Source organism: Chenopodium album, chromosome 3 (assembly GCF_948465745.1).
Source record: "Chenopodium album chromosome 3, dcCheAlbu1.1, whole genome shotgun sequence".
Lineage (NCBI taxonomy): Eukaryota > Viridiplantae > Streptophyta > Magnoliopsida > Caryophyllales > Amaranthaceae > Chenopodium > Chenopodium album.
The window spans coordinates 2,760,774-2,786,710 of NC_137836.1; the positions used below are offsets into that span (position 1 = coordinate 2,760,774).

Consider the following 25,937-nt stretch of genomic DNA (forward strand, 5'->3'; position numbering starts at 1 on the left):
ACATCATTTACGTAGAAGAAGCTTATTGATATGACATGAAAGCCTCTCAAGATTTCGACTTTAGGATGACACATACTCATATGATTATATGAACTATGGAACAAGCATGGAAACATAGACACAAAAATTCAAGTTCAGATGCGCTATTATTTAGCTGATCAGTCAGATTCAAATGTGACGGGCAATCATAACTTGAAATATTTGTTGCACCAGCCGGGAATCGAACACGGGTCTGTACCGTGGCAGGGTACTATTCTACCACTAGACCACTGGTGCTTTTTTGATCAAGTTTGTAGTATATTTAACTACTTCTTCCAAGAGTTAATACTCAAAGATAATTCAGAGGTTGAATTTAATTTTCATTTAAAATTTTGTCATACTAATTGATGATTTTGAACTGTTGTAGCTTGTAGCCTTGATTAATACAGTAGATGAAACTAGAATTTTTATTTTAATTTAATAAAAAAAAAAAAGAGCCATCTAATTCATAAGTACGAGTATATGACTATTTTATTTCTTTTAAAATGACTATTGGCTCATCTTAGAAAAATAAGTTCAAAAAGATAGATTCTAATAAAATAATTTTTTTTTTTTTTTTTTTTTTTTTTAGACTTTTATGGCCAAATTTTATAGACTTCCACTACAAAGATATACTATTAGGATGATCATCACGTGGGATATGTGTGCAAAATTTGTCTTGAAATGAATTTTAAAGTAACAATTTTTTTTAAAATCAATTTTCACACATTTTTTTAATTGAGCATGTTCATAGTCACAGATTCACCAGATGCGCTTTTAAGATTAAATAAAAATGAAACGAACAGAGTAATCAATTTATATGTTATTTTAGAGTGGGAAAAGAATAAGTTAATAGGCTAAATGTACATCACAAAAGAAGACATTTTATGGGTAACCAAATAACTTCGGGTAGCAGTACAATATTATTAAAAAAAAAAAAAAATTCATCATACAAACTTTCAATAGTGTTTTCTTGTCAATGTTACAATGTCTAAATGATGATATTTCATACATTTATCCTAGACCTAGCAATCCTGACCCAAACCCGATGACCCGACCCGAATGACCCGACCCGAAGTGGAACTGACCCGACCTTGACCCGAAACCTGAAACGACCCGACCCAAGATGACCCGACCCGAAATTACCCGACCCGAAGTTGACCTGAGACTTGAAGTTGACTCGACCTTTAAATTGAATAAATTGACCCAAATAGCCTCGAAACCCAAGTGAACCGAACCAAAATTATCTTATACCTGAAATGACCATAATTCATTTAAGCTAAAGAGTTGATCTTAGCAAACCGAAATAGAAAAAAACCGTAATCAAATTGACTTAATTTTTTTTATTAATCTGTAATGTGTAACCCAATGCATCACCCGAATTTGACCCGAAAATTGACCCGACCCGAAAATTGACCCAACCCGAAGTGACCCGACCCAAACTTGACCCGACCCGAAGTGTTGACCCGATACCTGACCCGATTATCAGTCGACCGAAATCAACCCGAGACCCGAAATGACCCGACCCGAACTTGACCCGATAACCTTTTGACCCGACCCGAATGACCCATTTGCCAGGTCTAATTTATCCTACAGAAGTGGAACATATTTGTAAATATTCATACAAACAGCAACTGTTCTGCTCTGCATAATTACATATCTTTGTGCATAGAATCATACAAATTACTTCAATTGCTACTCTGCTAAGCCACTGTGCACATCATCAGTGTTCAACTCCCATACTTCCAATTCTGGCTTATCAAATATAGTTATAGTCGAGAATGCAGAAACACATTGAGTAGGCTGATACTGAAGTTCATGCAGTCGAAGGTCCTCAAATCGTGAAGCATAACAAGACTACATCGCCTCAAAAAACATATAAAAAGAGCAGAAGAATTGGACAAAGAATTTCTCTTCTGTGAATGCTTATGAATCCATTTGATGTATCATAAATAGTTGTTCATCTTGAAAGATGTTTATATTCAGGAAATATCTAATCAAATTGAGAGTGAGGGATAGCTCAAGTGGTTAGAGCTCCTCTCCCGATTCCAAGAGATCTTCAGATCGATTTTCATCACCTGCCCTTGTGGCTCTCTAAACACCCAAATATCTAATCAAATTACTTGTACAATATTAGATTGCTAACAGTAGAAATTTTCTTTTAGCAAAAATATTTGAAGTCGATACCTGGTTAAAAGTTGGGGATTTTGTGACCTGGAGAATCTGAAAATGAATGATCAAATGAAGAACCTACCACTCGAATCAGGAACGAAGAACTATCTTCAATGTTCAAGATCTTTTGACTTGTTGATTGCCAATACTTGATCAGTTGCTCCAGGTAAGGTCTTTATGTGATTCATAAGCTATACTAGTCACAGTAGTCAGAGGCGAAACTAGCTGATGCATCAATGTTCAGAAACGCTTCCTAATAAATCATACCACCTTCAAATCATTAAGTGCAATTGTTTAAATCTGAAAAAGGAAATGGAAAGGTATCAAATAAAGGTGGGGGGAGAAAATGATAAAACTCATTGCACTCTGTGTCCAGTGGCTGTCAACATGCTTACCATATGTCCATATGTGCTCTCAATTGGTCTTTGTTTCCTCCACAAAAAGCGCTACTTGATTTATCTGACATTAAAACTCTAGCATTGGTCTCCCTTGATTCCGTAACTCAGAATTCATAAGATAGCTTACTGAATATCTTCTGAATGAATCAATACTTCTTTCCAGTTGCTGGCATAGCATAACAGGTGACTAACACACACATATATATGTCCCATGCATTATTGAAGACATGTCACCTAACACTATAACACAAGCAAGTATACAACCCATAATAATCTATAAAAGAAGTCTTAGATATATTATCATCAAAATTTCTTTTAACCCAGAGAAAATCTGCCCCAATTCCCTGCTGGTTTCAGTCTCATATTCACAAAAGTAAACCAAAAAAAAAAAACTCAAATTAAAGATTTACCAAAACTTTTAAGATCTGATAGGGATCAATTATTAAATGGTTGCATCTGATAAACATGTTAGCTATTTTTATATTAACAAATTTACAGTGAAAGTGTGAGAGAAATGAGCCCTAAATCCTCCATTCCAAAGACACCACTGGTAAATAATGCAGCAGATATGAATATATTCTGGAAAAGAAAAAGAGGGAGAGAGAACCTGAAAACATTACAGGAAGCTTATCCATAATTCAGCTTTATCTTCATTATCATCAACTTCATTACTCATGAAGTTTGATGAAGTATAAATCAGAGTAAGAATCGATGTAGGAAAAACGGGAAGCAAGAGATACAGAAACAAAGGAATATGATCCTTGGAATCATCAGAATTTTGGTTTTAGCTTAGAGTGACAAAAAGGGGGAAGCAAGAGATACAGTAGCATGACTTCCCGTAGAAATGTTTGCTGCACAAAAAGTACTCAACTAAACATCACCTTCTTTCTTTTGCATCTGTAAAAACTTCCGCATATATTTGTAAAGTTCACAGAGGAAAGAGCTATGATGTTTGTCTTGGTTAAATTGTCATCCAACCAAGAACTTTGCTGTGTGAATTGAAACTTTACCGATAATCTTTACACGAACATGTCCCGACAATAAAGAAATGGAGGTTTGTGTCTCTTAGCACAATCTCTCTTCTAGTAATCCTTGAAATGATCTTGATTGCTGAATGACATTCACCACAGACATGAAGGTTTAGCAGGCCTATGAAAGTACTACCATTTGGTTGAAGACCAAATTTTACCATCTGGGCAAAAAGACCAAATGCAACTTTAGCATGCCCATTCATGAATAGGAAAGACATTGTAGAAGTCCAAACTGCAATGTCTCTCCTTCATCTCTTTAAAAACTTTCCATGCAGAGTTAGAATTCCCACATTTAGCATACATGTCAATTACGGCTGTTCCAAGAGGAAGGTTGGCCACCACTTCTTCCCACTTAAGGGAGTTGATTGCCCGCTCTCCCAAATTCATTGCTCCAAGCGTTGTACAAGCATGTACCACGGCAACAACGACATTGCAATCAGGCTTTACATTCTCTCTCTCCATTTCAAAGAACATGTCTATTGCTTCCTTTGCAAAACCATTTGCTACATACCCTTGAATCATAGTAGTCCAAGCAACTACATCCTTTTTAAGCATTTGATCAAAGATGCCTCGTGCTTTGTCCACACATCCACACTTGGCATACATGTTAATCAACGAGGTATTTAGAGCCATATCTTTTCCTAAGCCATTTAAGTTAACATACCTGTGAATCCCCTCACCTAATTCAAGTGCGCCCAACTCTGCACAAGCACAAAGAATCCTAGCAAGAGGGAAACCATCTGGTTTCAAACCATTTCTCAAAAATCTTCTAAACAAGTTCAAAACTTCAGAAAATTTTCCAGCATCAAGATATCCACTAATAATCGCATTCCAAGAGCGTAAATCTTTCTCCGGCATATTATCAAACACTTTATGAGCATCATATATACTCCCACATTTTGAGTACATGGACACCAGACTAGTATTAACATACATATTTTTATCAAAACCCAATTTTACAACAAGGCTATGGATTTTCAATCCCGACCGATAGTCATAAATCCTAGCACAAGCTTTCAGGGCGAATGAAATAGTAAATCTATTGGGCAATAAGCTCTTTGAGCACATAGATTGGTAGTATTTGATAGCTTCGTCAAACAAGTCATTTGAAACCAACCGTTTAATCATTGTAGGAAAGAGATAGATGTTGTGTTCATTGATCCGGTCGAAAATAAGTTTGGAATATTGGGTGTTGCCAAATTGAGTGTAATATCCCAAAAGGGCGTCGAGGAGGTGAATTTCTTGGCACAACCCAAGGCGTAAAAGGCGCGCATGGGCTTGTTTGAGGTGCTCAAAGGATCTGAAGCCAATGTCGAAACAACTTTTCAGCTCCAAAGCTTTTATGACAGAAACGGAAGGTCGAATTGCTGGAGTTCCTGCTAAAGTCATCACCATCTTCTCCGAGTACCTTTCACCAATATGCATACTAAGATCGTCAGCTGTGGCTCCATACAGATCAATTACTATGCTTCAACTAATAAAAAAGTAACCAAAAACACACCAAATATGAGTCCATGAGAAGAAACCATACCTTGGAATTGCAAGTTGCTCCTTTTATCAACAATTTGAACTAGCAAACTTCCTTATTCTCACTAAGGACGCAGAAAGAGTCAAGTTTGCAACGTTCAACCCATGAGAAGAAACCTATAAGATAAAGTATTTACCAATTAGTCCCTAAGTTTCCAATTCCAAACGTAAAATATTCTTCTAGAAATGACTTCAACAATCAAAACATTTTAATATTTTTTACCTGTAAAAAGTTTAGCATCATTTGTAAACTCTTTTAGAAAAGTTAGACTCATACACTAGTAAACTACTGTTGATATAATAAAGTTTGAGGCTTTCATACGATTATGCTACATGAATTAACAGAAGCTAATTAAAAGTATTCAATTAAGTCCAATTCTAATTGAGATTTATCTTGAGTTGATGATGACATTGACAAGAACCTAGTGATTAGCAAGAATGGGAACAAGAAGCACTTTGCGTAACCAACAGGAACCTGCTTCCCATTATGCATAAATGACGATAACTAGTTATTCTTATTCCTCTTATCCATCTAAACTACAAAAATTAAAAGCTATATATCCTACATAGTACTTAAAAAAAATCAATATCAAAATGATGAATTGAATAAATGACGAGCACAGACAAGTGAAACAACTCTACACTACTGATAACAAAGTAGAAATCAAAAGATACATCATGACATAGGAATACTAATCGATCATCTCTCAAATCCTCTTTCGATATGAATTTTACAGCTCAAATAATCTGAATTGTTTCAATTGCAAACCAAACACTAAATTACTAACACTCTAACTGATTCAAAAGCAGCTAAGTTTCAATTGCAAAGAAAAAACCCAAATTACTAATAATGGGTTTCATCAATTGTTAACAATTAAGTATTAGCAGCAGAACCTAGCAAATTCCAGGGAAAAAAAAACCAGTAATTAACTAGTTTAGGCATAAATTAAACATCTATGAATGCAATTTAAAGGCATAAAACATAATCAAAACCACAAATTGACATTCTTGTAATACAATACCTTAGCCAACGTAAGAATTAGAATTCGAAAGAGGTAGGCAATGAAAGAATTTACCTAGTGATTAATGAGTGAATGAGTTGAATTTGTTGAAAAGGAGTTTGAATATGCCCTAAATCTTTCTACTCGATATTCATATTTGAGGTTGTTCTTAAGAGAATTATATTCGAAATCAATACTCCAACTTTCTTCCCATTACCGTTTCTACACCGTTTCTATCAATTAAAGTTTTTATTTTATTTTATTTTTTTTTTAAGGTAAAAAAATTAAGGGTTTTTCTACATTATAACCCTCTAACTTTTCGTTTTCTACGATGTGCCCCCTTTTTCGAGAAATCTACACTATAACCTCAAAATAAATTTAGTTTTTACACGGTTATTTTGCCGTTAACAAATTTCGTTAGTGGGGTCCACTCACCGCTAAATAATATTTTTTTTATCGACTTGCGTGTTGAAAATGGTTCCGTTATAGGTTTTGGGGGCTATTTTTGTTCTTAAGAATCCAAAATGAGCTCAGATTTAGCAAAAAAATAACATAAATGCCTCGTTTTGCGTATTAAATACGTAAACACGCAAATCGAGACATTTCTTAATATGCAGAACGAGGCATTTATGTTATTTTTTGGCTAAATCTAAGCTCAATTTGGATCCTTTAAGAGCCAAAATACCCCCCAAACCCTTTAATGGAACCATTTTCAACACGCAAATTGATAAAAAAAAAATTCTATTTAGTGATGAGTGGGCCCCACTAACGGAATTGTTAACGGCAATGTTACCGTGTGGAAACTAAATCTATTTTGATGTTATAGTGTAGATTTCTCAAAAAGAGAGGGCACATCGAAGAAAACGAAAAGTTAAAGGGTTATAATGTAGAAAAACCCAAAAATTAAACATCTCCTCACAAGGGGAATTTCTAATGTAATTTCTGTCAATTAAAGTAAGAACGATTGAAACTTTGAGTAAAGCATAAATACAGTCCCTGGACTATTGTATAAGGGTAAGTTTTAATCCCTCTCAACTTTTTTGGAGCATTTTAGTCCCTCCCCCACCTTGAAAGGTGTTTTCCAATCAAAAGTTTAGGGACCTAGCCTAGTCAGCAAAAGTTGAGGGACCATGACTCTTTTTTTTTTCTTCAGAATTTATTAAAATATGAATCTTTAAATTATTTGTCTTTTTTTACAACATTGTTTTTTGATTCAACTTATAATTGGTTAAAAAATAAAAATTTTAAAAAGAAAAAAACTATATAAAAAAAAAAAACACCACATACCAATCGCCCCCACCCACCGTGAACCCCTCTTCCTTACCCTAGCCCCACCAAAACCGGCCGACAGCCACCCTAAAGCCCGAAAACGGCCAGCCATGGAACCCTCCAATACTAAAAACCACCCCGCCGACCTAAAATCACCTTCGAAATCACCACCTGAACCAAATCTCACCCCCAAATCCACCGCAGCCACCACCTTGAAATCGCTGATAACCCCCAAAAAAATCGTCGAAAACCGCTGAACCCCCCCCGAAAACAGTCGAAAACCTCTTCAAACCCTCTAATTGTCCCCTCGTTCGCTGCTGAACCTGCTGCCCGTGCAGTGTTTGATTGGTTCGAATCAGATTAATTTGTGTAATTTTGTTGGGGTTTTGTCTGGTTGTGGAGGGTGATTTTTGGTGGTGGGGAAGCAGGAATAACAGGAGCAACAACAAACAAGGGGGTGTCGGAATGTATCTCGCCGTCGGGGGAGGACTTGGAGACCGGCAGTTGGGGTGGATTTTTCTTTTCCATTTTCTTAATGTTTTAGATTTTCTGAGTTTTCTTATTGAATTAGATTTAGTGAGAAGAACTAAAAATAAGAATTAAAGGAGGAAGAGGAATGAGTTTAATTACATGGTTTTTTTTTTTTTTTAAAGTAAGAATATATGATTTTTCATCTTTAATATTTTTGAAGAAAAAATAAAGGAAGTTTTGTTTTTGTTTTTTTTTTTTTAAAATTATTAATGGGGTGTTTTTGGGAATTGTAAATAAAATTCTGAAGAAAAAAAAAAGAAAAAAAAATGAGTCATGATCCCTAAACTATTGATGACTCAACTTCCCTATACTATTTTGCCGACTCATAGTCCCTAAACTAATGCTTAGTCAGCTTAGTCCCTAAACTTTTGCCTGGAAAACACCTTTCAAGGTGGGGGAGGGACTAAAATGCTCCAAAAAAGTTGAGAGGGATTAAAACTTACCCTTATACAATAGTTCAAGGACCGTATTTATGCTTTACTCTTGAAACTTTGGTAAGTACTCCGTAGTATACTAGTATATACTCCGTAATAGTGATAGGACTAGTCTATTTCCGAGCTATGCTCGATTTATAATATTACTCCCTCCGCCCCTTATTGATTGCTTTAATAAGAAATTTGTACGGAAATTAATAAATATAAATAAGTAGTAAAGTACATTGAAAGATAAATTTACATTGGGTATGCAAAAAATAAGAGAGATAAACTAATAAAAGTAAATGAAAAAGTAAAATTTACATAGAAAAATTTAGGGCTTGTTTGGCATCAGTTTTGGTTTTCAGTTTCCTGTTTTTTGGAAAACCAAAAACCAAAAACAGGAAACAAGAAAAAGGAGTTTCCACTTTTCTGTTGTCAGTTTTCATAATTATCATAATTTTAATAAGTTTATATAATTTTTGATTCATTATGGGACTCATATCATATACTTTTAGAGAACAGAAAACCACAACAATGCCAAACGAACCCTTAAATTTGCATAAATATTGTTGTAAATTGGAGAGAATTTTGGTAAAAAAAAAAAAAAAAAAAAAATTACTTCAATATTAATGGTACTTGGAAAAAGCAAATGAGACTATCATTTTGAAACTTAAATTTGGTCATAAGAGACTATCAATAAAGGACGGAGAGAGTAATATTTAGTTATTATATTAGTTATTAATTAGTCTATATATGCTAGTTAGAAATTGTTTAAAATGCATGTACAACATACTTCCGCTATCTCTTTATGATTGCAATATTTCTATTTTCACACTTGCCGATGCATGATTTAAATCGTCAATATTTTTAATTAATCCCTATGTGTTTTAATAAGTGTTACAGTTTGACTAAACACGTATGTTGATACCTGAATTTGATCATTAATTCATTTAATTATATGTTTGTAAAACTTTAATTTTTTTTTAAATTTTTTTTTAAAAGAGTCACTAAGGGTGGGGGTGAGAATCGATTTCAAGATCTCCTGAGAAGCTCTAACCACTTAAGCTATCCCTCACTCTCAATAAACTATAGGTTTTTTGTTGTTGTTTAGAGAGCCACAAAGTGCAGGGGTGAGATTCAATCCTAAGATCTCGTGAAATCGAGAGGGAAGCTCTAACCATTTGAACTTTCCCTCACTCTTAGAAAACTATATAGGAAAATTGATCTCAAGATCTATAGATTTTAAGAGGGGAGCTCTAACTACTTGAACTATCCCTCACTCTCATAAAACTATAGGAAAATTAATATTATCAAAATATACATTATAACGAATCCAACAATGTATTACAATTATACAATAATATTTGTCTTTCAAATATTAGTAAATTAATCAAGTCAAAACAATTATGTGAATAGTGAAAAAAGTCAAAGTGTAACCCTTATTAATGCACGGAGGGAGTACTGATGTATAAAATTATTAACATCATTTTATATTAAAACTAGATGAAGCCCGTGTGATGCACGGTTTGTTAGTATTTTTTTTTAAGAAAATATTTTTCATATTTATGTTATTAAAATTGTTATTATATTAGTTTTAAAATATTATAATAAAATTCCTAATCTCAAAAGATAATATTTTGTATTTAATTAATTTAAACTTTAAAATCTCATTCGTCAATATTGCTTACGTGGCATTTGAATTATTTAATTGTAAAAGAAATTAATAATCTCTTATTTAATTGGTTACAACTTAAATTTACAATCCTACGTGGCGCGCTAAGAAAATTAAACCCGTGCGATGCACGGGTCGATCTATTTTTTTTTTTTTGACATCGACAAACACAAAACAAATTAAGTAACAAAGCAAGTAAAGTTGGTTCTGCACTCATTTGCTCGTATATGTGCCTTGTGAACTTGGTCCCTGCTAACCTTCCATACTACGCAAGTGTGAAGACTATTTGCTTGTTTCCATATGTTCTTGATCGTCCATAAACTCCCCATATCCGACTCTTGTCTTCTATCAAGAATGCTCACCAAGTTAACATAATCCGTGAGCAAAAATATCTTGGTGAAGCCCTTTTCCATTGCCCACTTGATATTCATCAAACAGGCCAGTGCTTCCGCGTGAAGACTCGAAACAGCTCTGCAATAGTGCCCTCCCCCATCATTGGTAACTTCCTCCCCTCGAAGCTTCACCCAACCCAGCCCCGCATTGCCCGTTTGTTTTTGTCAAGAACCATCTATAGCAATTGTTTCTCCCTGCAGTTGCATCATGTGGTGATGATGGTTGAAGTTCTTCCATCCCAAAGAAGCATACACAAATCCTGGAGGTCTCGTACCCTGGTCCAAACTGTCGCTAATAGCAGCCCTTGGTTTGTCTCTATAAACCTCGAGCTCCTTTGTTGCATTCTCAATGTGATGTTTAAGATTTGCCAAGTGACATTCCTCCCCTTTGAAAACCTTCCCATTTCTATTTTTCCATATGCTCCATAACTTTACTATAAAAATAGTAATTCTGTTGCTATGGATACCATCCTCGCTATAGAAAAGCAGGATATTACTCTGGACCCAGTGTCGAAATTGAGTAGGACCAGTCAATTCTGAGTGAGCAAAAAGAGAGATTTCCTCCCATATCCTTCTAGCTACCCAACAGTTCTGAAATAAGTGACTCGTATCTTCACCTTCCGTTTCACACAAGTCACAGGCTAAACTTACAGGTACTCCCCGATGATGCAAATTATCTTTTACTGCTAGTCCATTCATGACTAATTTCCACATGAAGAGACTCCACTTTGGAGGAATATTAAGCCTCCAGATGATTTTGCAAAATTGATAGTCTAACCCATTCTCTCTATCTTGACCCTTCAGGCTTTGAAGATAAGCATACCCCGTCTTTGTTGTATACTTTCCTGACTTATGATAGTTCCAATACAAAAAGTCATCCTGCGGCTCCCCTGGTAATTCCATATTTAGGATATCCTTAGCGCTGTTCCAATAAAAAATCTTCCTTATGGAGCTTATATCCCATCTCCTAGGTTGTTCTAAAATTAAATTGCTCACCTTGCCTTCTCCCACCCCTCTCAAAATTTGGTTCGAATCTAATTCTGGGACCTTCCCGTTGACCCACTTCATATTTGCATATTTAGTTTTCTCCCCTGACCCTACCTTCCAAACAAATCCATCAATGAAAATGTTGGCTACCTTTTCTAGGCCCCTTCTTCCCCAAGACAAGTTAGGCCTGGACATTGTTTGCCTTTTTCCAGTGGTAAGAGGGCAAGTAGCTTTATTGTAGAAAATCTTAGAAGCAAGGAGCTGGGGGTTACAATGCATCCTTTGTACTTGTCTAAAGAGCATTGCATCATTCAGCATTGAGATCGACCGTATCCCTAACTAACCCACCCATTCCTTTTTGCAGATTGTATTGATTGAGAAATGCTCACCAGAATTGTATTGATTAATACAAGTTTAGCTGCTTGTGAAAGTCTCGACGAGCTCCAACTCGTAACCTTTGCTGCCACCTTGTCCACCAAGTATCGAAAAGTATTTGCCTTCTTGTTTTTGAAATCAATAGAGGCTCCAAGATGGTTCCCTAAAACTGTTTTTTGATCCATTTTCAGAATATCTTTAAAAATTTCCTTCTCATGTGTAGTAGTAGCTGGGCTAAATTTTACGAAGGATTTGTTGAGATTCAGTTGCTGTCCCGATACCTTTTCGAATCTGGCCAATAGCTTTCCTATATTCTCACACGAGTTCTCAGTAGCTTTGAAGAAAATCATGGCATCATCGGCAAAAAAATAAATGTGATATTGACGGAGATCTCCTTGACGCCTTGATTCCCTTAATCTGGCCAATATCTTCCACAAGCAGGAGCATCCTTGAAAGAATATCCATACAAAAAAGGAACAGATACGGGGATAAAGGATCCCCTTGCCTTAACTCACACTCGGGTTTAAAACTTTCCGTAACCCTCCCATTCACTAGGGTTCTGTAAGACACCGTAGTGATACATTGTTCCACCCACTGAACCCATCTGCTAGGAAACCCGTACGCTTTTAGGACCTTGATGACAAAAGTCTATTTAACCCTATCATAAGCTTTTGACATGTCAATTTTAATTGCCGCCATTGGTGCTTTGATATTTGTATTATTAATAACATGAATTAACTCGTGACTCAAAAGAATATTGTCCTCCATATACCTTCCTGGAACAAAGGCATGTTGGAAGTTTGTAATAAGGCTCGGCAAAGTACTCTTCATCCTATTTACCATACACTTCGTGATGCATTTGTAGATGGTATTACACAGACTTATAGGCCGGAAGTGAGAAGCTAGTTCCGGACAGTCCACTTTTGGTAGCATAATTAAAAGGGTTGCATTAAATTCTTTCAGAAGAAACCCCGTTCTGAAAAAATGTTGAACCGCATCTACTACTGTTTTCCCCACTATATTCCAGTGAGCATGAAAAAATTCCGCAATTATACCATCCGGCCCTGGAGATTTTAGATGATGAATAGAGAACATGGCCATTCGAATCTCTTGACTCGAAAATTGTTTGATGAGAGATTCTGCCTCCTCCACCTTGAGTTTAGGCAACACCATTTCTCTAAATAAAAGATCGATTTGCTCCTCCAGATCTTGATTATCTTGCATACCCCTCCCTGCTGGAATGAAGACCTTTTTCAAAGAATCTTGAACTAATGCAGCCACCTTGTCATGCCCATAAACCCATTCGTCCTCATCATTTCTCAAGGTAACAATTTCTCGTCTTTTTTGTCTCGATTTGACCCTGTTGAACAACATTTTTGAAGATAAATCTCCTTCCCTTACCCACTTATCCTTGAGCCTTTGTTGCCAATAATTAAAATCAATAGCGTAATTCGGAATAATATCATTGATTCCTGCTACATACAACTCCCCTGCTGCTACTGATTCGATAGCCCCCCTTGTTTCGAGAAATCACTCGACACCTCCCTCCAGTTTACCCCCCAGAAAGTCCTATTATCAAGGCACCATTTTTTTGCCTTATCCCTAAACGAATGTAAGTGTTGTACCAAAATAAACAAGCTTGACCCTTGCTTGCTGCTTGCCCATATTTCCACCACCATCTCACGGATAGCTTCGAACCTTAGACACCATCTTTCTAATTGGTATGGTCGCTTGCCCTTTGTTAAAGTAAGAAGAGAATCATATACTATTGCAGCATGATCAGACACCAAAATAGGTTCATTAAAAATACGCCCTTCCGGATACTCACTAAACCATTGAGTTGTGCAAAGAGCTTTATCCAACCTTTCCATTATAAGCCCCCCTTCCAACCGCTTATTCGTCCAAGTAAAACGAGGACCCGAACAAGGTACATCCATCAAATTATTTTCCATTTTCCAATCAACGAAGGTGTTGAGACCACGAATAAAAGTAGATCCACCAAGTTTGTCTTGTAGAGTATCAACTTGGTTAAAATCGCCTATTATAAGGCAATTGGGGGTTAAAGAGAGTAGTGTGGTTAGCTCATTCCACACTCTCGGTCTATCATCTACTATTGGCTCTCCGTACAAAAACAAAATGTTACTACTACTTCCATTAACTTCTTTTAGGTTACAAAGGATATAATTTGGAGTGAGAACAACACAACTAACATCCCCATGATACCAACTAAACAAGGCTAGCCCTCCCTTAGACCCTTCCGCATTTACTCCACAAGAAAAATTTGGAGTAAATGAATCAACTAAATGACTAGCATCAACAAAAGGCATTTTAGTTTCCGAAAGAAATAAAAACATAGGTAATTTAGTAGTAAGTAGCCACACTAAATATGGACGTGTAGGGGCTAGTGTTTCGTTAAGACCCCTACAATTCCAAGATACGATCCTCATATCTCCATCGGGGGCTGATCCGGAGTAGCCGCCTCTCCAAAACATTCCATCATCATAGTGTTCATTAGTACTTGTTGCACCTCGATGTCCATATCATCATCTTCATCCCCCGGTTTAGAAGTGACTTCCTCGCTCCTCATTTTCTTCGACGGACCTGACGAGGATGATGAAGAAGTTGCCGACACTCGCTTCTTTCCCTTCACTTTTTTCATTTTTTCCTCTTGCACCTTTACCCCCCATTGCCTTGCAGTTTCAACATCAGAAATGGCTTTCGATTTGAACTCGTACTCCGTCGAACCCTCTTTTTTCTCCCATAAGCTGAACCCTCCTTTCTCCGACCACCTATTCAAGGTCTTCCTCTTTTTTCTAGCAGCCCAATCTGGGTCAAAAGCACACTCCCTCACTGAGTCATCGTCGCACGACCTTGTATCATAATGAATTTCCTCCCTCACTCGCTTCCTTGGCCATTTTTGCACATTGTCTATTGAGTCATTGTTCGGTGACACAAGGGTGTTGGGGGGATCAAACTCCAACACCGGCATATGCTGGAATCTCGGCTCATAAGGGGGTGACCAAGTAAGAGGTGGTTCCGGGTGAACCCTTGCCTCAACAGATCTATTATTAGTGAGGGAATGCACTAGTCATCTTCCTGCTTCAATAACATTTCTAGCATAAGGCATAATATTATGAGAAGAGGTGGAGATACGTGTTACCCTCGGTTGCGGCCTTGAATCCAACAACCATAGTGCCGCCGGTGGTGGTGGTAATATTGCCGGCGATGACTCTGTTCTGCCTTGATTCGTGACATCTTGCAAGAGCCCTGTTTGATCTGCTTCACTTAGTCGATTGAAGGGAGTAGTAGCCCATTCTGAAATTCCTAAGGTTTGGAACAAAGAGGGCCAACTTTGGTGGGCTGGATCTGCCACCTGGTTCGCCGCATTCGAGGATTCTCCAACCTCGTAGGTGGAGTTCAAGAACCTCGTTCTTGCAGGTGGCGAAGCATTTGTTTCTGAGTAAATTGTTAAACCCCTCGCATATCTCGAAGGATTTTGAGATGGGCTCCATCTTTGAATTTGACCTTGAAAGATCCTTGGCAAACCACCGATTTGCTGACCATGCAGCCCCTCATCTCGCTGGACCTCAACAATCGGCCCATTCGACGTGTTCTCTCGCTGTGAGGGATAGAATTAAGCGTATGGGTCCTCGCTCAACCCATATCTCCTCCCAGGTGAAATAGAAAGACTCGGTGCAAAGTCCACTTCACCATAATTCTGTGAGTCATCATCTAAATCTTCATCCCCAGAGTAGTACACCTCCGTGTCATTCGAGGGCGACGACTGGTCAAAATCCGACCCTGTTATGTCGTTATCCCTTTGGTGGCGCATTTCCGCGTACAAGTCCTCCGGCTCCTCCAACCTCCTTAAATTAACCGCGGTATTCCTGAAAATATAATGGTCCGGCAAGCCATGGATTATGTTAGTATAATATGGTTGATCCATTGGCCCGTACAGGATCCGCAAACCACTTTGCTCTCTGGCCGTCATTCTCTGTCGGAGACGGCGCCTAGCAGCCTGTGAAGTCAAGTTGCACCTCCTCGTCGAGTGACCCACCATACCGCATTGCTTGCAAAACTTGAAAATCCCTTCGTACCTGAAATAAACCCATATGACCTTCTCCTCGGACACCGGGATAAAGCAACCCGGTACCAAGGGCTGGGAGAGATCGATTATCATTCGGGCCCTTAGTTCGGAGAACCTAGGGACCCGATCACTAATCTGATCTAGAGTGTCAATGTGACCAATACGCTCGAAAATTCTTCGAGCCCAATGAGAAGTTAAGAAAGGAAAAGGTAAGTCGTAAACCCTTACCCATAATTGAGCCAGTGCAAATTCGATGTGTTGAGGAACATCGATTGGTTGGTATCGTCGAAAGACCATTACCCTCCCATCGAAAATAGCTGTGTGCTCCCTTATCACTCCTTGTCGGTCTAGACTATCCCTGCACTCGAAGAGGTAATAAATCCCAATTTTATGGACTCTAATATCTCCTCTCCTCACCCACCTCGAGTTGACCACGTGCTGAACGTACTCAACAGAGGGGGGGTTGTGACCCACGAAACTTCCAATTACACACCAATGGTAAAAAATCCTATCATGTGTTTGATTATTGTTTGAGGCAAGGACTAAATCCCCCATTCGAAAGACAGCATCAGAGTTATTATTCTCCATAGTCAGAGAATAAATCGAATAGGACAAGAAGAAGAAGCGAAGAAGACAGAAAGATACTCAGAGGATTAAATGATAAGAATTGGATGAATAACTGAGAGTAAAACTTCACTCATTTATAGCCTGAACTCGAACGGTATTGCTCGGAATTAGATTTGCATGTCCGAAAGGTGTATTAATTGCCAAGCATGCACCGAACAAAACAAGATAGACCGGGGCTCTAGGTGCAGAAATTAAACACTCAATGCTGATTGGTGCAGACTCTAGATGCTAATAGAGCAAGGGATAGATTTTATGTTGGAATAAGAAGGAATTTGGAAAGACATTCACCTTTGCCACTTACCAGAAACTATCTCCAATGCAATGGAGGCTAAAAGTTTTGACCAATAAAATTGCATGCATTCCACGAAACACGCAACCCAAGTAACCTCACAATTCTAGTGAGAGACGCTCTCAAGTTTTAGAGAGATAATTTGTACATATATCTATCTATTTTAAAAAAAAAAAAATATTTTTCATATTTATGACTTTATGTGATTACATTTGTTATTTTATTAGTTGTATGTAATATATCATTTTCTCCGTATTTGTTTTAAAATATTAGATAAAATTTCTAATCTCAAAAGATAATATTTCATATTCAATTAATGTAACCATTAAAATCTCATTGGTCAATTATGCTTATGTGACACTTGAATTATTTATTGGATATAACTATAAATTATAATCCTACGTGGCACGTTAACTAATCTTAGGTGGCATAATTCTATTGTAGTGTTTTAAAAATATTAATCCTATGTGGCGCTCTAATAATTTTTAAAAAATAAAAATCCTACGTGGCGCTCTAAAATCTCAGGAAAAAACTCCCCTTTATATATACATATATTAGATTGTATAAACCAAGACGTATCTAACAAGATCCCATATGATTATACTTTTGTATAACTATAAATCATTAAAGCTAGTCAAAGTGGAACACATGAACAATGTAAAAGTCAAATTGTTTCAATTATATATATATATATATATATATATATATATATATATATATAAAAGAAAGTAATTGTTTTTAAGTTTATGGAGTAGATTATAATTTTTTCATTAGGGTTGCTAATGAGCTGAGCTTGCTTATGAACTGTTCGAGCTCAACTTGGTAGGGCTCAGCTGGTACACCCGGGTGTACCATGAGTAAGGTACACCCGGCCCAAAACGACAACCTTTATTATGTAAAACGCATAGCCCAATCAACAATATAAAAGGCGGAGAGAACATTATGTTAAGTAATAAAGAACATGTTGTTTAAAAAGTACATTATACAATGTGGAAAAGAACGCGTCTATTTAGGAGGTAGTTTTTACTGAATTTTGAAAAGTTACCCCCGTATGGCCCACAGTAATTGTAAAAAAATCTTTTGGTTGATATCATTTCCCTAAAAGTCGTTTCTCTCTCTAAAAATTTTCTCTCTCTATTCAAAATATTCTCTCTGCTTTCTCAACTAAGAACCCTAGTGGAATTTTAAAATTTGATTTTATGGCCGAATTATGTGAAAGGTAAGTAGTAATTGTACTCATCTAATGCTTTTTTTATTCCGTAATTTTGTATTAGTAGCATTGAAATTGATTTTTTTTATTCGTTAATTGTGCTTGGTTTTTGGGTTTTTTTGGAATCAAAGTAGTGAAGCTACTATGAGTCGTGAAGAACCAGGTATTGAAGAACAATTCGTGGTCCGAGAAGAACAACTAGATGATCGACAAAATAGGTTTTTTTTTTTAAAACAATTTTAGTTTTTGTGAATATTTTCAACGTTGTTATTGGTGGTGTGTTTCTTTATTTTTTGAGAAATTCTCTTTGGTGAACCCCAACTTTTTCATTTTCCAAGTGGTAAACGTTTTCAATTTTTATTTTCAATGGTAAACCTAAATTATTGCTTACCATTGATAAGGGTTATTTTACTAAAAATCCTTAACTTTAGTTAGTTTTTTTTTATTTTTTTAATAATTAAATTATTATAAAAATATTTTTTTTAAAAAAAAAAAAAAACCCCTCCCCCACCCAATCAGCAGCCTCTCCCCTTTTCCGGCGGCTAGGCCCCCACCGGCGACGCACGAAATTCCCCACCCTCGGCCGGTGAACACCCGAACTCCCCCACCCTCGGTCGACAATACCCCCCTCCTGTTTTCGAACACCCACCTCTACCCCAAATTGACCCAAACTGCCCCAAAATCCGACAACCACCTCCATTTCTCCCTAATCCGACACCCACCTCTACCCCAACCACCCCAAAATTCGCCCCAACCCTGAAATTACCCCTCTCCTGTTTTTCGGACACCCAAAACCCTAATCACCCCCTTCAAACCATTCGAAAACCCGAAACCTCCCTGAAATTCGTTCTACCCATTTTCTACGGTTTCGGATTTTAGGGTGGTTTCGAGTTTTTAGGGTGGTTTCGAATGGGTTATTGGATTTGGGGGGCCAAAAAACTAGGGGAAAGGGAGAAAAGTACAGTCGTCGGCGCCAATGGTTGGGTAGGGGCGTCGGCCGCCGATGGTTAGGTAGGGTGTCGGCCGCTGAGATGAGGTGGAGGGCTGGAAGTTGGTGGGGGAAGGGGTGGTTAAATTTTTTTATTTTTTTATTTTAGCATAATTGTTAAAAAAATGAAAAAAAAACTAACTATAGTTAAATGTTATTGTTACAAAAAAAAAAAAAAAAAAAAAAAAAAAAAAAAAAAAAAAACCTAACTATAGTTAAATAATTAGATTAAATCATTATTAAGGTTACCAATTGATTATTCATTCTATTTGGGGTTTACCATTGATAATTAATTTTAAGAATGTTTACCACTTGTAAAATTAAATAATTGGAGTTCACCAGTGAGAATTTCCCTTATTTTTTAAATTGTTTTTATATTTTGTTATTGGATCTGATGTGTTTGTTTTTTATACTTGTGGTTGTTTATCAGTGTAGGACAAGAAGATGATGAGGACGAGCTACCTATTGCTAATTTTTTGCTTAAAAAAAGTAGCAAAAGTGCAGTCGGTGTAGATGACATAGTTCCGATTGTGGACCCGACAGTCTTAATATCCATAAACAATATGGATGATAGTTCCAAGTAAGATAAAATTATTACTTTTTAGACTTTGCATGTTGTTTTGTTCACAGTAATATATTAGAAATGGTGGATTTTGTTGTTGGTAGGGTCATTAAAATACTAATGATCTAAAGCCTTATAGTTAGGCGTACGTATACTTTGTGAGATGTTGATGTTCTTTAATTGTTTTTCTTTAATTTTTCTTTTGTAATGTGATGATGATTTTTTTTTGGGAAAAGTATATGTTCTTTTATAATATTGTTTTATGTCTTGTTATAATATTCTTTTTTAGAAGAGTACATATTCTTTGATATTCTTGCTATGTGTAGTTGTTGATAAGCTTGATATGGTTAGTTAAACTAATTTAAAAAATATTAAAGAATTGAGTTTAAGTTGAAATGAAAAGTGACGTTTAATCCATGGAGACATGGAGTTATATATTGAGATGAGTGAATTTTTATTGCGGTGATTGATCTTGATATGGATATTGGAATCCATTATCAAGATAGTCCACACCTTGTGTTTTGATCCTGTATTACTTATTTAGCTACTTGTGTGGTGAATTTGTATGCCCATATTCCATAAAATCTGATTTTAGTGTGATTAGTGTTATGATTGAGATAGGTTCTGTATGAATTGATTTTGAGATCACTTTATTAAATTAAAGCTGAAAATAAAAATCAACTAGTAAGCTAAGATTTATATGACCACTATATATCCCTTTTTCATTCAAGATCTCATTTTGTAAGTCTGTCATACAGAGTTGACGAAGTTGTACCCAATGCAATCAAATCCGAAAAGGCATCACAACCTCAAGAACAGGCTCTGCCAAAAAAGAAAATAGATTATCGATTTAAGCAAATAGCTACTAAAAAAAGGTATTAAAGTATGAAAAATGTACTTTATTTATTAATTATATGTTCTCATATATAATTCATATGCACTTTTTTAATTAACATTTGTCAAATCACAAAGTACATATGAATTATATATGATGTTCTTAATGAATATTAAGTATGTTCTTTAAATTATTATACAATGTTCTTTTTATCAGTAAGAAAGGTGATCCTAAACAAAGAAAAGAAGGTGATGCAGATCCAATGAATCCAGCTACTAGCGAGGCACTCAAAGATGTTGCTCCAAAAGAAAACAAATTGGTGCTAAAGAAGAGGAGGGCACCAATTGAAGTGGCTAGCCTTGAGGTTGTTGAGAAAACTATGGTAGGTGTTACATAATCAGCTTTCCAATCAGGTACGACATCATCACTAGTTGCTATACCAAAGGAGGTGTTAAAAGTGGAACCTACTTGTAGAAAAAAGAAAGCAAAAATAGATGAGGATGAAGAAGAGGATGAGGAGAACAAATCCAATGTTCTTGGTAGAGGTGTTGTGAAGCCTAGGCATACAATACAACCCTTAATGAACTTGGTGGTTGCTTTAGAAAATCAAGTGCATAAGCTGCAAGCAATAAAGAACATGGGGTTTGGTGGATTTTTACACCTTGATCTACCAAAGAATTCACCCGAGTTTGCTACTATGCTGGTAGATAAATTGGAGATTAATGAGATGTGCATGGTTTGTGGTAGAAATCAGGTTTTAAGTATCGAGGCAATTGATGTCCATCTGGTATATGGAGTACCATTAGGAGGAAAAAAAATTGTAGAAGCTAAGCCCGGTGAAAAGGAGTATGATGAATTGGTAAGGCAATTCAAGGGTTATCATGGAGGTCGAGTGCCTACTTTGACGGACTTGGCAATACATCTATGCTTGGAAACAACTCCACTTGATGATGACTGGCGAAGGAGCTTCCTTGTTTTAGTTGTCAATTCATGTATTAAGTCTGTGACAAGCACACAACTTTATCTAAGGTAAAAAATCTAGATAAACAACAATATTTAAATAATTGCATTGTTCTTTTTTATTATATTATATTATTATATTCTTAATTTTAATGTGTATAAGCTTATTTGGTTTATATAGCTTTTTCTTTTCATGTAATATGAAAATTTCATTATTATAGTATGTTCATTTTGATTACATAATATGTTCTTTTCGTGCATGTTGTATGTTGTTTGTAATTGTATGGTTTGTTCATTTATTTTGTGTTAATGATGTTCTTTTTTAATAGATTTTTGAGTACAACGACCGACACCAAGAAGATTCCAGAATATGATTGGTCTTCTTATGCAATAGAGAGTTTGATAGAGTGGACAATCAAGTGGAGGAAAAAACCGAAAACATTCTTTGCTGGGCCATTGCCATTTCTTATGGTAATGCATGACATGTTTTGTCAACTAGTTTAATCACAATATGTGTATATTGTTTGTGCAATTAGTTTTTGTTGTTGATGTCATATTTAATGTTAAAAATGTGATGCAGATATGTTATTTCGATCGACTCCAAAAGCATACGTCGTTTATGCCTAGAGAATTCCCATTAGTGAAAGAGTGGATACAAGACGTCGTCAAGAAACGCATTGTTGAAGAATTAGGGCCTGGGTTTGGGCTTGGCAAAGTGTTGGACAGAATTCCGAGACCAGATGTCGTGGACATCCCAATACCACAGGATCTTATTGGAGTTCAAGCCGTCGAGGGAGGTGTTTTGCATGAAGAGCAACAACTACAAAGTGGAGAAGAGGAAGACCAAGCACAACGACAATCTGGAGAAGAGGAAGAACGAGCACAACAACAATCCCAACAACAAGCCCAACAGCAACAACATCCAGGAGATAAACAGCATCAACAACAAGATCAACAGCAACAACCTAAACAACAAAATGTCCCATCAAATCGTCAAGTATATGTTCCTTTTAATTTAAATCTTTGTTCTTTTTATAGATTGTGAATGGCCCATATCAGAATGCTTGTTTACATTTCAGGAATATAATGAAATGCTCCGAGAGGCAACAAAGAGGATAGCCAATGATTTTCTCAACCTATCCAATCTGTTGAGAGTAGGTGAGAGGTTCCATACAACTCCATTAGTTGAGGAGACCACAATCTACAATGTTACAGCCATGTGGTCTAAGTGTGCCGGTGCAAAATTGCCTTCTGAATTACAACAATTCACACAAAATCAACGTGTGGAAGGAGCTTCAATTTTGAGTCAGGACACTGACTTCTTCGCTTCAGATTGGTTTGGGAATATAATTGACGATGTTGTCAAGACCATGGTGATGAGTGATGGTGTACAGCCCCAAGATGTGAATGGAAAGCAAGAAGAAAACAGGGGCATATGGAAGACACCACAAACTGCTCTAGTGGATGAACCATCATTTGATTTACATATACACCTTGATGATGTTGAAAATGTGTCTAGCGATCCAATAATTGATATTGACAAGACCGGGTAACTAATTATTTCACATTCTTATTTTTATTTAAATTGTTGGGTTTATGTTAGAGCATGTATGTTGTTGTAGTTGAGTATATATTGTATTATTATTAAGCTTAAGTTACTCTTTCGCAGAGTGAAAAATAACTTACGTTCCTTTTCAATATAAATGATGTTCTTTTATAGCGGTATATGTTGTTAAAATCAATAATGTTCTTTATATTATGCGTGATGTACTTTTTATTATGCTTTCTTTAGTTGATATCTATGTACTTATTGTGACCTTTCCCAATATATTTTTTCTTTTTGTTTGTTTGTTATTTACATTGTATTTGTGTGCTTTTAGTGTCCAAGGAAGAGAGACCGATGATCGTGAGGAAAATGAATCAGAAAAAGGAAAAAAGGTAATGGCAGAAAAAGGAAAAGAAAAATATGAGAAGGACTATGGAAAAAGAGGGGAAATTGATGTTCATAATCGGTACATGTTCTTTTATGTTAATTGTCTATTCTGTTTTTCAATGTTTTTATTCTTCATCATTATCTGGTGTGGGTTTTTTTTTTTAACATTTCTTTTATTTAGGCAATCACCAAAAGTTTCAAAAAGATTGAGAAAGTTGGCACATGTATTCAAGTCACCGTATTTGGCTAGATACTCGCATCTACTAGAACAATCGGACGACCTCAAAAATGCTATTTTGGAATATGCATATGATCAACATTTGGATGATGAGTAAGCTTTCCTCTATATCATATTTTCGATGAGCATTTCTTTTAGAATTTATAAGTTATTGAAATTATTTTAATGATTCAGGGAATTATTGTATGATGATGGTCATACAATGATAACAAGAGAGATAATCAAATCACTTGGTCATGATGTGGGCATATGCATTGAAATTGTGGATGCTTGGTCGTTTAACCTTAATTATAAAAATTCTGTATCAAATGAGAAGAGAATTTTCTTCCCAAATAGTGCATTTGTAAGTATTGGTTAATTAATTTTTTGATTTATTTTATCCACATATGTAATGATCAATTTCTTTTGTTGTATTTTTTTTTTAAATTCAATTTTTTAGTATGTTTGCTTAGAATTACTTATGCATGAATGATGCTTACAAAGATGATAGTCAAGTTGCCACTCCTATGTTGAAACAACAAAAGTTTGAGGAAGCAATTGATGATTGGTTGGTTGATAATAAGATGAAGTCAGTCAAAGGTTTCCAATTGGTAAGGTTTTTATAAAAATGTATATTATTTTTTTCAACTAGCATGTTTTATGTAATTAGAACGCATGTTCTCTTTAATTAGAATGTATGTTCTTTTCATTTAGTACGCATGTTCTCTTTAATTAGAAGGCATGTTCTCTTTAATTAGAAGGTATGTTCTTTTCATTTAGAAAGCATGTTCTTTTTGATTTAGAACGCATGTTCTTTTCATTTAGAAAGCATGTTATTTTTATTTAGGAAGCATGTTCTTTTGATATATATATTTGTTTATAGTACTTTTAAAATATCAAACCATAACTCATATTTTTTAATGATTCAGTTCTTCTTTCCCGTGTACGCGTCTGATCATTATTATGTTTTGGTCGTCAACACTAAATCAAGAACAATCGAGATTATTGATAGTAGTCCAATTCCAGATGGTATGTACATGGCAAAAAAATATAAGGACTTTCCGGAACAAATAGTAAGATATATCCAAAATTTTGCTTAATGACTATTTCTGACACATTTTCAGTAATCTTTAAAAACTGTTGCTTTTTTTTTATTTTTTATTTTTTACAGTTGAAGGTGTTTACAATGTACCTTGGACGGAAAAATATTAAACTTCATGAAAAAATGTCATCGTACACTGTGAGGTTGTTTACAATGCCCTGGCAAACTGTGAATAATGAAGTTGATTGTGACATATATACCATGCGTCACATGGAAACTTATAATGGAAACAAATCATGGGAGTGTGGTTTAGATTACCAAAATGTAGGTTATGTAATTTCAATTTTTACTAGATGCTATTTTAGGACTTTTTGTTTATGTTAATAAATTTTAATTTTTTTTTTCAGTTTGATGCGTTGAAAAAACTGAGGATGCGATACACTTTTGAGCTTCTCACCAGCAACCTCAACCCATTCGATGCAGATGTTCGTGTTCGCGCCAAGAGATTCTTAATTGAAAAGGCTTAAAACATTCTTTGGAACAATGGGTGATTTCAATCATCTTGCAAAGAAGCATATTTTAATCTTATTTTTTTTCAAATTGGATGATGATATATCTGATTTTTTTTGTTATTTTGAACAATGTGGCTAGTTTGTGTTTTTGTTTATCTTTTTGACAATGGAAGTTGGTGACTCTTTCTTGGAATTTTAAAGTGTGAAATATAATTCAATAAGTTGGAGTATAATTGATGTAAAACATATTAATTATTTTATGAAATGCGTTGTTTTTGGTTGGAATCATGATATTACTTCTATGTACTTTTATATGTGAAGTATATTCTTTTTTTATTATACTTTATATTCTTTGTGTTATACTTAATTATCATTCCAATGCCTTTAAACAATAAGTTAAACTGCTGTGAAAAGATTATGCATTATATTTTAATCAACAATGCCTCAAGGTGTAAAACGTGTGAAATTCAATACCAAAGTATTAAAAAATCAGACAAAAATAAAAGTCATATGAATATGATTTTGATAAAAGTACATAGTGTACTTTGATAAGGAACATATTGGTCGAAATTGAAGAACATGAACTAATAAATACATGAACATGAACTACGGACGATGGAAATAGTAAGAAAGGATAATTTTGCTTACAAAAATAGTGATATATATCAATGTATTCTTACTGATATAATATTGCACTTCAAATTTCACTGGGCCCATGGAAAATGTATTATAGGTACAATGTGCAATTATAAAATAGTAATATTTAGCAATCTTTAATTAATAAAATACTCATGCTCAAAAGTCAATGACAATCCAATTTTTTGCAACCAAATAAAAAAATGTAAAAAAAAAAATTTTAAAAAAAAAATTCAATACTAGTGCTCTA

The 25,937-nt window shown here is 35.5% G+C and overlaps 3 protein-coding genes, 1 non-coding gene and 1 pseudogene across 5 annotated transcripts; 1 reads left to right on the top strand and 4 right to left on the bottom strand.

The window, feature by feature from the left end:
* Positions 1 to 205: 205 nt before the first annotated feature.
* On the bottom strand, positions 206 to 276 carry TRNAG-GCC (transfer RNA glycine (anticodon GCC)). The gene has a single exon. It is a non-coding gene; the product is annotated as a tRNA-Gly (tRNA).
* Positions 277 to 1,607: 1,331 nt separating this feature from the next.
* On the bottom strand, positions 1,608 to 6,387 carry LOC145610367 (putative pentatricopeptide repeat-containing protein At3g08820 pseudogene; annotated as a pseudogene). Its single transcript, XR_014106275.1, has 3 exons — positions 6,223 to 6,387; positions 5,151 to 5,263; positions 1,608 to 5,027 (listed from the first exon to the last, which is right to left on the bottom strand). The product of XR_014106275.1 is annotated as a putative pentatricopeptide repeat-containing protein At3g08820 pseudogene (transcript).
* Positions 6,388 to 10,592: 4,205 nt separating this feature from the next.
* Positions 10,593 to 11,732, bottom strand: LOC145622620 (uncharacterized). Its single transcript, XM_081676431.1, has one exon. It carries the CDS (start codon positions 11,730 to 11,732, stop codon positions 10,593 to 10,595), a length of 1,140 nt encoding a protein of 379 aa, XP_081532557.1.
* A 1,553-nt stretch (positions 11,733 to 13,285) lies between these two features.
* Positions 13,286 to 14,116, bottom strand: LOC145622626 (uncharacterized). Its single transcript, XM_081676443.1, has one exon. The coding sequence runs from the start codon at positions 14,114 to 14,116 to the stop codon at positions 13,286 to 13,288; it is 831 nt and encodes a 276-aa protein (XP_081532569.1).
* Positions 14,117 to 21,858: 7,742 nt separating this feature from the next.
* On the top strand, positions 21,859 to 25,656 carry LOC145622640 (uncharacterized). The gene is made up of 7 exons (XM_081676445.1): positions 21,859 to 22,344; positions 22,427 to 22,896; positions 23,228 to 23,359; positions 23,462 to 23,611; positions 23,693 to 23,861; positions 23,971 to 24,108; positions 24,947 to 25,656. The coding sequence occupies exons 1-7, from the start codon at positions 21,859 to 21,861 to the stop codon at positions 25,064 to 25,066; spliced, it is 1,665 nt and encodes a 554-aa protein (XP_081532571.1). The 3' UTR covers positions 25,067 to 25,656.
* Positions 25,657 to 25,937: the final 281 nt, after the last annotated feature.

What these genes read in the sequence shown, in the direction of transcription:
- LOC145622620 (XM_081676431.1), bottom strand. Translation starts at nt 11,732, where the DNA reads ATGCTGAATGATGCAATGCTCTTTAGACAAGTACAAAGGATGCATTGT.
- LOC145622626 (XM_081676443.1), bottom strand. Translation starts at nt 14,116, where the DNA reads ATGCCTTTTGTTGATGCTAGTCATTTAGTTGATTCATTTACTCCAAAT.
- LOC145622640 (XM_081676445.1), top strand. Translation starts at nt 21,859, where the DNA reads ATGTGTATATTGTTTGTGCAATTAGTTTTTGTTGTTGATGTCATATTT. An exon ending in GATCAACATTTGGATGATGA is followed by an intron (nt 23,612 to 23,692) that starts GTAAGCTTTCCT and finishes TTAATGATTCAG; the next exon opens with GGAATTATTGTATGATGATG. An exon ending in CAGTCAAAGGTTTCCAATTG is followed by an intron (nt 24,109 to 24,946) that starts GTAAGGTTTTTA and finishes TTTTTTTTTCAG; the next exon opens with TTTGATGCGTTGAAAAAACT.